Source organism: Vigna unguiculata, chromosome 2 (genome assembly GCF_037176805.1).
Source record: "Vigna unguiculata cultivar grain cowpea cultivar isolate G323 ecotype 2 chromosome 2, ASM3717680v1, whole genome shotgun sequence".
NCBI lineage: Eukaryota > Viridiplantae > Streptophyta > Magnoliopsida > Fabales > Fabaceae > Vigna > Vigna unguiculata.
The window spans coordinates 22316774-22327241 of record NC_140793.1 but is presented as its reverse complement, the minus strand read 5'-3'; the positions used below and the strand labels follow the sequence as shown (position 1 = coordinate 22327241).

At 31.8% G+C, this 10468-nt stretch overlaps 1 protein-coding gene, 1 long non-coding RNA gene and 1 pseudogene across 7 annotated transcripts; all 3 read right to left on the bottom strand.

Annotated features, from left to right (window-relative positions):
• On the bottom strand, positions 1 to 3573 carry LOC114169540 (uncharacterized). Of its 6 annotated transcripts, none has more exons than XM_085669862.1 (9): positions 3162 to 3573; positions 2943 to 3057; positions 2058 to 2723; positions 1725 to 1978; positions 1443 to 1646; positions 1267 to 1359; positions 1072 to 1188; positions 619 to 966; positions 1 to 191 (listed from the first exon to the last, which is right to left on the bottom strand). In XM_085669862.1, exons 3-9 carry the CDS (start codon positions 2716 to 2718, stop codon positions 123 to 125), a joined length of 1746 nt encoding a protein of 581 aa, XP_085525988.1. In that variant the 5' UTR covers positions 2719 to 2723; positions 2943 to 3057; positions 3162 to 3573; the 3' UTR covers positions 1 to 122. The 6 variants fall into 6 exon arrangements, with proteins under 6 accessions (XP_085525988.1, XP_085525987.1, XP_085525986.1 ...); XM_085669861.1 differs by having other exon boundaries at positions 2058 to 2718; XM_085669860.1 differs by having other exon boundaries at positions 2986 to 3057.
• A 182-nt stretch (positions 3574 to 3755) lies between these two features.
• The window catches only part of LOC146888447 (uncharacterized), a 45581-nt pseudogene continuing 38868 nt past the window's right edge, over positions 3756 to 10468 (bottom strand).
• LOC114166914 (uncharacterized) lies at positions 7942 to 10113 on the bottom strand. Its single transcript, XR_003600046.2, has 5 exons — positions 9733 to 10113; positions 9554 to 9615; positions 8566 to 8653; positions 8260 to 8310; positions 7942 to 8182 (listed from the first exon to the last, which is right to left on the bottom strand). It is a non-coding gene; the product is annotated as an uncharacterized LOC114166914 (long non-coding RNA).

Genomic DNA, 10468 nt, shown 5'->3' with positions numbered 1-10468 from the left:
TAGAATGCAAACTATTAAAATAACTATCTTCAAGTCATTATTAAGCATGAACCTTTCAAAGTTTTAGCTAGAAAGCTAAAATATAATATGTCTAATGTTTCTTAACTACATAACAAAGATCATTATTCTATAAGATTGTCTTCATAATCTTCATAGCCTTCATTGTCTTCATGATCTTCATTGTCTTCTAGCTACAAACAACAACAAAATATATTATCACATTTTTCCAACATATTATACATTATAACAAGTTAATTAAGTCAAATTTAACATGTAAATGTGCATTGAATCACATGTTTTCAATCATTTCTAAGTTCCAACAAATGCATGTTCATGAGTGAAGTAGAGACCTAAAATGTAACATTATACTCATCATGATTCTTCTCTTACATAATGTATCATAGATGTTAAATAACAAACATGATTTGAGAGTTTATAGTATAGTATTATCTAATGTAACACCTAATAAGCACAAAATACCAATATTTTAGTTGCTAAGAGTCTAAAGCATTAATAAGTAGTTATTGCAACATCCTAACCATATCCTATTTAGTATTAAACTTTTGGGTATTTTACATTGATATTAATGATGGAAGTACAATTAAAAACTTTCTTTACCTGCGGATCATGGGTTGATGCAGATGAATATGGCCCTGTTGCACTACTTTCTTTACCTAAAACGCGTGCCATCATATTATTTAAGTCCTCTTCATCTAAATCTGGATTTTGTTGCCTTACCACAAAATTTACAATTGCTCGTAGATCTTGTATTTCCTTTGCCATACCACTAATTGCGTTTGCATGTTCTTTCTTGATGGCAGCAATTTCTTCATTTTTCCTAAATTGTGATGGTGTCATAGTCTTTCCGTAACAACGTACCCTCCCAGGCTTTTCTTTTCCAAACAGTGATTTAAATGTTTGTTCTGCAGAATCACTTGAGTTTTGAATGGAACCTTGAAGCTTAATCTAATAAAACAAAAATAAAAAATCATTATGTAGATCTATACAATGAATAAAGGAGATTTATTTATATTGAGAAAAAGGAATCTATACAATGAATTGTAAACATACAATAGCATTATGTGTTTCTTCATCCAATTCTTTTCCTTTTCGGCCTTCTCGACGTTGACGAGTTGTAATAAACATTTCAGCTTGAGTAACTTTTTCTCCTACCTCTTTCTTGGTACGCTACAATAAGCAAAAGGTCAATTAGCATATTTTGCATTAAATATAAAACATACGATGACATAAGTAGAAATATATTACCAATTCAGCATGAATTCTAGCAAAACTAGTTGGTCCCATGCGATGGATGTACTTTTGCTTAGCTCTATTTGCAGCATTTCTCTCGCTAATGCTCTACATTAAGATAAGAGAAAAATAACAATCAAGGTAGATTATAACACGTAGCTTTAACGTAATAAGACATGAAATAAACTTACCTGGATAGTACTAATGTTCCAATATTTGAGCAATTGCTTGAAATGAGCTTCAGAAAGGAATAAAGGACGATGTTTTAGCCGATCCTTCAATGTGGAGTACTTTGAAAAGTGTTTTTTCTTGATAAAACTTTTGTAGCGTCTCCATGCATCATTTATACGAGTAAATACGGCTTTCTCTCCTTTATCACTAATATTGAACTTTTCCTACATTAAAAAACATTAAATGGATGAATTTTAAGAAATATTTATGTCGCCAAATCAATATAAGTTTAGTTTTCATACCAGAACATATGTCCATATATGAGCCTTATTATCTTTATCTTTGAGTAGAGCTTTGAAACTTGTGTAAATCAAGGGACAAAAGGTTGAATTCCTCGCTATTGTGCCAAGGAAATAACTCAAGTCAGTTACAATTTTGTCAGTCGGACCAATAGGTTCTCCATCTGCATCCAATACAACTTCTGGACGATTTTGCATTGATCTTCCGTGTATTGCTAAGCATTGAGTTGGTCCTCTTGTTCTTTTCTTCTTTGTCCCTATTTTGACATTCAACTCACAAAATTAAATATTACATATGAAAAACAAATTGTCAAATGCTAATAATAAAATATTTACCTTCTTTTTCATTCAATTCACCATCTTCATCTTGGTATGTATTTCCTTCTCCAACATATTGTTCCGCCTCCTCACTTCCATTTTGAATATTTTCGTCTTCATCATCAGTGCTTCCATTTTCTTTAAGAAATTGATCAATTGACATTGACCCCAATTTTGTTTTTGTATCCTTAGGAGCAGCACCTTGTCTTGTCATTGATTCAACATCTTCAATCACTAGTCCTTCCTTAGATCTTGAGTTATCATCTACCATCGTTCCTTTCATAGGCAATCTCCTTTTCTTAGAATTTTCCTCTTGTGACACTCCCTTTTTATTGGGTTGTTGATCAGCACTTGAATTAGTGACTTGAGTGAATGCTCTTTCAATTTGTAGTAGCTTTTCCTTTGATTTATCAGCTACATTTGCTGCCTTTTTCTTGAGTTTCCCATTCTGATTTCTCGAGCTAAGCCTCCTATCCAAATTTGCATGGTCATGCAACTTAAAAGTAGGCAAGTTTAGTTGTGTTTCAGCAGCAATTCTAGGTGCAGTAGTTCTACATTGATTGCTTGTCATCTTTCCATGTGAAATTTGCATTTTCCTTCGCAATTCTTTGCTTGATTTTACTTGAGGAAGTTCCATACTTGAAGCACTCATTTGAATGTTGCTGCCTTGAGGTTTCATCTACACTTTTAGGAAGTTAAGAGCAAAAATAAGTAAGAAAAAAAAAGCAATTAAGCATAACTAACAAGCAAGGAAATACATATAAGTGAGAAGTGATGCAGATATGAAGAATAATAAACATATAAGTGATAAAGAGATGAAGAATAGACAATATTAAGTTTTCTATTCAAGCTTATTCTAGAGTTGCAAATTTTGTGTATCCCTGAAATGTCACATAAATGAACCTAAATGTGGCTTGGAAGAAATATGAGTCTGTTAAAGTTGTACACAAAATATGGTTCTTAGAGATCTTCAACTGCAATCTATAGCTTCTTCAACTGCTTCCTTGACTTCAAGAATCTGTAGTAAAATTTAGCAATAAAATTTGGAAGCCAAATTTTCATTCAGAGCTTAACTTTGATACATTGTGTTAGTGAAATAAGAAATTAATTTATCACCGTTACCACTGTTATGTGTTCCTCTTTAAAGTTGACCTGCAACATAAAACAAATCAATTTAATGGCTACATATTTATGTTGATATAGACCTGCCAGAATTGTACAGTAACAAGATTTGTACAGTAGCTCAATTGATACTGTCATGAAAAGAAATGGTTCCACACAGTTTCAATGGATAAATCTCTCGATGAAAACATTTAAAGGTGGTCTAGCACACGAGCCTCATAAGAGGAGAGGTTCTTCTACGAAAAAACCAACTGCACCTGAATTAGAAACATTGAAATTTACAACAGAAAAGAAAAAGACTTGAGGGATAAAGTGACATAAACCACCTACTAACATGTGTTCTATACTTGTATTTTTTGTTCAATCATGACCTTTACAACTGTGTATCATAGTTAATCAGCATATACCTAATAATCCCTGCACTCAATCAGCATAGAAAATGAAACATTTTTGAGCCATAAAAGAGTTTAAAACAACTAATTCGTTAATTCCTGGAAACTCCTTTTGAAACAACAAAAAGTTTTGAATGCAGAGCTGTTTCTATCCAATACACTTCCAATACTCGGGATTCAAAAAATAGCAGATAAACCCTCTTCTCAGTACAGGACAATTATACAAAATGACATTTCACCACATTTCACCAAGATTTGTACAGTAGCTCAATTGATATTTGAGGAACTTTTGCTAAGGAAATTTTAAAAGTTATTCACCACATTTCATGATAGCAACAATAGTTCATACAACCAAACATATAACAAAATTTTAAATAGAGACGAACAACAGAAAAACAGAGTCATTCTATCAACACCACATTATATGAGGAAATGTTTAAAAAGTTATCTTACAATTATAGGAAAAACAAAGAGACTTATTCATGTCAAACTAAAGCAGAGAGACTTATCTTACAATTCTGCATCTTGTTATATAAAAAGATCCAAACTACAAAATCCATTCTATCAACACTAGCCATCCTCCTCTTAGTCCATATAGTCAAACAAAGTCTCATCAAAATCAAGATCATCAGAATAATCTTTCTCCAAATCTTTAGAAGGTTTCTCAGCTACTGTTACAGGCATGTCTTCCCTAACCCAATTGAATTCATCATCATTATCAGAATTATTTACTTGTGAGTGATCACCCATATTAAATAAATCTCTTGGAATCGTCTTCAAAACATAATGTTTACTTGTTTCAAAAGGATCTTCAACATAAAAGCATTGGTGGACTTGAGAAGGCAACACAAAGGGATCATTTTGGTAACATTTTTTGTTGAAATAAACACATGTAAGCCCATATTTGTCTGCATCACTCTCAAACCAATCACACTTAAACATCACAAACTTAAAATGCCCATAATAGTCTAACTCAATTATGTCATTGATTGCCCCATAATAAGTGACGGGTTCTATCCTAGGATTTTCATCCTTGGAACTTGCATAACTTGGTGTTAATGAAACCAAAGTTACACCAGAATTTTGAGTTTTGCGTCTAGCATCTCTCTTTGTAGTATGAAATCTGTAACCATTGATGAGGTAGCCTGACAACCTCCTTGCAACAGTATTTGGACCACGAGAGAATTCCTTAAGTTGAAGTGATACATCCTCACTCATGGCTCTATCTTTGAACCATTCACTAAACTCTTGACTTTGGGTTTTAGCTTTGATCCACTTTCTTCTTTTTGTCTTCCTATTTAAAATCTTATCATACTCTCTATAAAAACAAATAATCTTTATTAGTGATTTAAGGTATAATTCAAAAGATGAGAATGAAAAAAAATAAACTAGTATCACACCTGATGTATATGTTTATTTCATCACAGTTGAATAAGAGGTATCGATGAGCTTGATCCTTAGATGTCAAATCCAAAGAGAATAGTTTACCTTTTTTCTTACCACCCAAAGCACTACCTCTATTTGAAAAGTAATCACAAACATCTACATCACATAAATCATTACCTTCATAATTTCTTCTTTTTCTATTCAATCTTGTATCTACGTCTTTATGCATATATCTTGAGCAAAGTGTCAAAGCTTCTTCTGCTAAATACCCCTCGGCAATAGAACCCTCAGGATAAGCCTTGTTTCGAACATAACTTTTAAGTCTGCACAAATATCTCTCAATCGGATACATCCACCGAAATTGAACTGGCCCACCCAATCTTACTTCATTTGCTAGATGGATAGGCAAGTGAACCATTATGTCAAAAAACTAGGAGGAAATATCGTCTCCATTTGACAAAGTATTTCTACAATATTGGCTTCTAAGTAATCCAAATCCTGCACTTGGATCACTTTTTGACACAAAGTGAAAAAAAGACCCCAAACGAATTAAAGGGCCAGTGTTGTCCCCACTTCCTTCTACCACATTTCTAAATGTGTCATGCAATAATCCATCTATATTATCTTCCATGTCGTCATCACTTGGAGTAGGCAATGATTGTATTGACTCCCCATGGTTTACCCAAGTGTTGTATCCTTTTAGAAATCCTTTAGCTATTAAATGATCATAGACCACTTTTCTTGTTGCCCAATAAAGATTTCTACACTTGGAACAAGGGCATAAGATCTCATTCCCTTGAGCTCTTCCGCTAGCGTATGCAAAATCTAAAAATAACTCTACACCATTAGCATACTCTTTACTAAATCTTGGAAGTTTAGTCCACTCTCTGTCCATCATCTTTAATCTAAAAGATGATAACATAGTATAAGTTTCTCTAAAATTAACAATTTTAAATAAAAATAGGAATAACATCTTCCATAATTTGCTAATGTAAGCTAATAACAAACTTGATATTATAGAATCCACAACAGGTGTTGTAATAGTTGAAGCACAACAACTTCAGAAATCGTACTCCTCTTTCTGATCACTAACATAATATGAACTAAATTAAAGCATTTTAAACAAATAAATTAAAAACTAATATGAAAATTAAAACAATTAAAAATCCTGACATGGTTTCCATATTAAAAACCAATATGAAAATTAAAGCAATTAAAACAATGAAAATTAAACAAATAAACAATTAAAGCATTATATAACACATTAACACCACACACAACATTTAAACAAATAAATTAAAAACTAATATGAAAATTAAAACAATTAAAAATCTTGATATGGTTTCCATATTAAAAATTAATATGAAAATTAAAACAATTAAAAATCCTGATATGGTTTCCATATTAAAAGCTAATATAAAAATTAAAACAATTAAAATAGTAAAAATTAAACAAATAAACAATTAAAGCATTATATAACACATTAACACCACACACAACATTTAAACAAATAAATTAAAAACTAATATGAAAATTAAAACAATTAAAAATCCATTTCAACAAAATACACCATTGATTAGCAAAAATCAATAGTCTTACGCTCACTGCTCCTAATTCTTACCAAAGCCTCTAGCTTCAATCCCAAGGTAAAACTAAGTACATCTTTTCTAAAATTTTCTTTCAACTCAATGAAATTACCAATCTACCCAGAAGTTCTTAATTCATAAATAATGCTTCAACAAAGTTTCCACAAACAGCAAACAGCAGTGAAAATATCACCGAAAAGAAAAGTGACATTTCAATCATGTAATGCCATAGCATAGCCCGACCTTAGAGAAACAGTTCTCAATTTATTTTTTATGTTTTTTTCTTCACTTTTACTTTTAAGTGTGATATTTCTGAAAATAACTTTTAAAAATATAAAATTACACTGTGAAACAAATTTGGCTTTAAGAACTAATATTTTTTATGTCAATACCATTAGAATAAAAAATATAGGAAAAATATTTTTATTTTAGATTTGAATTTAGGTGTTTTAAATAATGAATAGTATATATAGTGAAGTGATAGTTACACTACCAGATTTTTCAAAGATTAAGGTGTGTTTAATAGTCATGTAGGCAACATTATTATATACTTAGGCTATGTAGAGTTAAGTAAAGCTTCTGACCTAATCTTACCCAAATGATGCAAAGAAATTTCTTACTTCCCTTGAACGCTATATCTCTCTGCTTCTTCTGCACCCACCTGTTGGAACATGACAATCAATGAGCTGAGTTTCACTAAAAGCATAATTGACAGCTTTATTTAATAATATCATGGATTCTCAATAACATCCTCAAATATCACCACTGTCTGCAGTGCTTGCAATGGTTTAAGGGTAAATTATAGTTTGTCAAAAACAGATTTACAAAATAGAGAAGTTGCATGTGAGTAACATTCATTCATGCACAAAATAATAATACGAATGTCTCTCTCCTATAACCAACGACAAAATCCCATTACATTGGAATGCTTTTATCCTTATCTTTACAAAATAAAGGTCCAACATTAAATGAAAATTCAACTGGGCAAATCAAGTAAACCAGATTACTGTTGCCTCAAGGGAAGGAGGCAATGATGCAAAACAGCTGCTGATATATTGATATACCATATGGGACTCCAAATAATAATAATAATATTGAAAATACAAATTTTGGGTTTGATCAATAAAATAGTAAGCAATTGACACAAATAAAAACCAATGCATCCCTTCATATGTCAAACTCCTCTTATGGAAGGGTAGGTTAAGCCATGTATGCATCTAAGACATGCCATTATTTCCAATTAAAACTTCAATATTCACATAATCAGCTTCAAACTTGATAAGGGTGTAAACAAATTTCTGATAATGTGCAATGATGCTAATTCTAGAACAAATTTCTATGCATATAATAACAGGTAAATTTTAGAATACCTTCCTAGCAGCCTCGTCTTTAGCTTGCTCCAAAATGAATCTGTACATTTGAAGAATTCACACAAGAATAGTATGCATTAATTTTTCAAAAACATTATTCTGTTTCCTACAAGTTATAACCAAAATAAATAAATATATTGCCATGCAACTCAAGGATGATGATGTGCTTTCTAGAAAACTGAAGTTGATAAAAACGTCCCAAAGATAGTGGTACCATGTTGATCAAGTCCTTGCTTCTCAGAATCCTTATTTTCCTTTTCATCCCATGCATCTTGCCATTCCTTTACCTGAAGATACAAATTCGTTAGCTAACAATATATGCAAACATCCATGCATATAACAAATGCAGGTTCAGCATTACCACCTCATTCTGTGCTACCCCATATGGAATTTGTCTGGATGATGCTGCTTCTGCCTGCAACTTAACTGTTATCAATTTGGTACTTGAATGCATTCTCAGATATAATTCGTAAATTATTTTAGCTAACAAACACAAATTTTGAATTATCCGTATCTCAATTTCAGAAAATGCCACTCAAAGGAGTAAAGTGATATATAGTGAAGTGATAGTTACACTACTAGATTTTTCAAAGATTAAGGTGTGTTTAATAGTCATGTAGGCAACATTATTATATATTGAGGCTATGTAGAGTTAAGTAAAGCTTCTGACCTAATATTACCCAAATGATGCAAAGAAGTTTCTTACTTCCCTTGAAAGCTATATATGATTGTTGTAGGGAACATTGAACCAACAAAGTCTGAAAAATCACCAATAAAAACTTTAGTAGCTTTCTCTTATAACTGTGCCCTCCATACCACTTGGTAAAACTCGCCTCAGAACAACACAGAGGTCATAATATAATACAATAGCACAAGTTATTGATACGAATTATTTATTGTGTTTGTTTGAACCAAAAATAGATACTATGCATAAGCAAAAATACGACATCAACATTATTAGTATGTTTCTTATTCTTATTTTGGTTGAGTGAAGGTGCAAAAGGTAGCCTTACCAAACAAATATTCTTAACCAGAGTCAATTAAGCATGACTAAAATAAGATTACATATAAAACTCATTCTGTTCTTCTTTGGAATATTTAATTTAACCAAGCAGACAAATTTGTCTTCATATAAAGCATAAAAAATGTCTCACAGCAAAGCGTTATATGATGGGGGCCCTGCAAAGGAAAATAGTTTACCAAACAATTGTAACAATTTGACAAAGCAGCACAATGGTTATTTTTCAATTGCATCGGTTATAATAACAACTTCTGCACACAGAGGTTTTAGCACCATTTACAATTTATATTCTGAAAAATTTAGATGTAATCACAGGTTCTGAAGAAACTACTCTGTATCTTTAGAGAAGTATGATTACAACTTTACTTCTATTTTACTTATAAACTAATTACTACAATATGATTACAAATTTAATTTATATTATATATACAGAAGCTCTTTTTCTTACACCTCCTATCTCTGGCACTCTAAGTTTTTCATGAACAATAGTTTGGTCATTCCGCAGTAAGAACTATGATAGATATGCTAAGAACAAAAACAATAAACCTCATCTCAGAAGCAAAATTAATTAAACCAAATTCAAAGAAATTAAAAAAATCAGGGACTAAACACTAAATTGCAGAGGTAAGAGAAAAACCTTGATTGAACCGATCAATTATGAAGAGATTAGAAACAATGTAGATGCAGAAGAGATAAACCCTAGAATGTGAGATGTCAAAATTACAAAAGGGGAGAACAATGAGTGTTAGAGAGAAACCATAAAGAACGACGAGCAATAAACGGAAATGAAGAGGGAAGAAACGATGGCTTAGCTACCAGAGAAATGAAAATCGCAACAGTGAATGGGAGAGGAAGCCGCGACGCAGTTGGACTCGAGAGGAAGCCGCGACGCAATTGGACTCGACAGGAAGTGGCGATGGTTGATCTGGAGAGGCAACATAGTTGAACTGGCAACAGTCAACGTAGGAGATGGAGTGGTGTGCAACCGTGAATGAGAGAGACAATATGTGAACGTGCAACAGGCAGAGACATTTTTCGATCTAACGTAAGGGAGGGAAATGAAGAAAAACTCTTAAAAGTGGTTTTCACTTTCTTTCGGACCATATCTCTTTTTAGCCCACGTGTTTTCAAGACAACATTAAAATAAATGTGGGTCTTGATTTGCTTTATGTCACATTTACAAAATTGTTGTATTTAATATATTTAAACAACATTTATAAAACTGTACTACATTTTAGTGTGGTCTAAAATGAAAAATGACGTAGTGATTCACTCGAGCTTCTCTCACGTGTCACTGCTCCTCTTTCATTTAAAAATATTAGAATAATGGATGCCACGTAGGCAGGTAAGATTGGGATCAAATAATTGAGGCATTGTATCATTATCCTTTAGAGAATGCCAAATACTTAAAAGGGAAATTATCTCTTGACAACAAAAAATTTGACAAATTTAACAAAGATTCTAAAATTAGAATTAAAGTAGATTAAATTTTTATTTTTTAATTAAAATAAAATAATAAAATAATACTTTTTTATCTGAATAAGAAAGTTTG

Excerpts from the sequence above, each read along its gene's own strand:
- LOC114169540 (XM_028054748.2), bottom strand. The coding sequence starts at position 2,718 with ATGAAACCTCAAGGCAGCAACATTCAAATGAGTGCTTCAAGTATGGAA. Across the intron at positions 1,647-1,724 it reads ATATATGGACATATGTTCTG|GAAAAGTTCAATATTAGTGA; the intron begins GTATGAAAACTA and ends TTTTTAATGTAG. Across the intron at positions 967-1,071 it reads AAGAAACACATAATGCTATT|ATTAAGCTTCAAGGTTCCAT; the intron begins GTATGTTTACAA and ends TTGTTTTATTAG.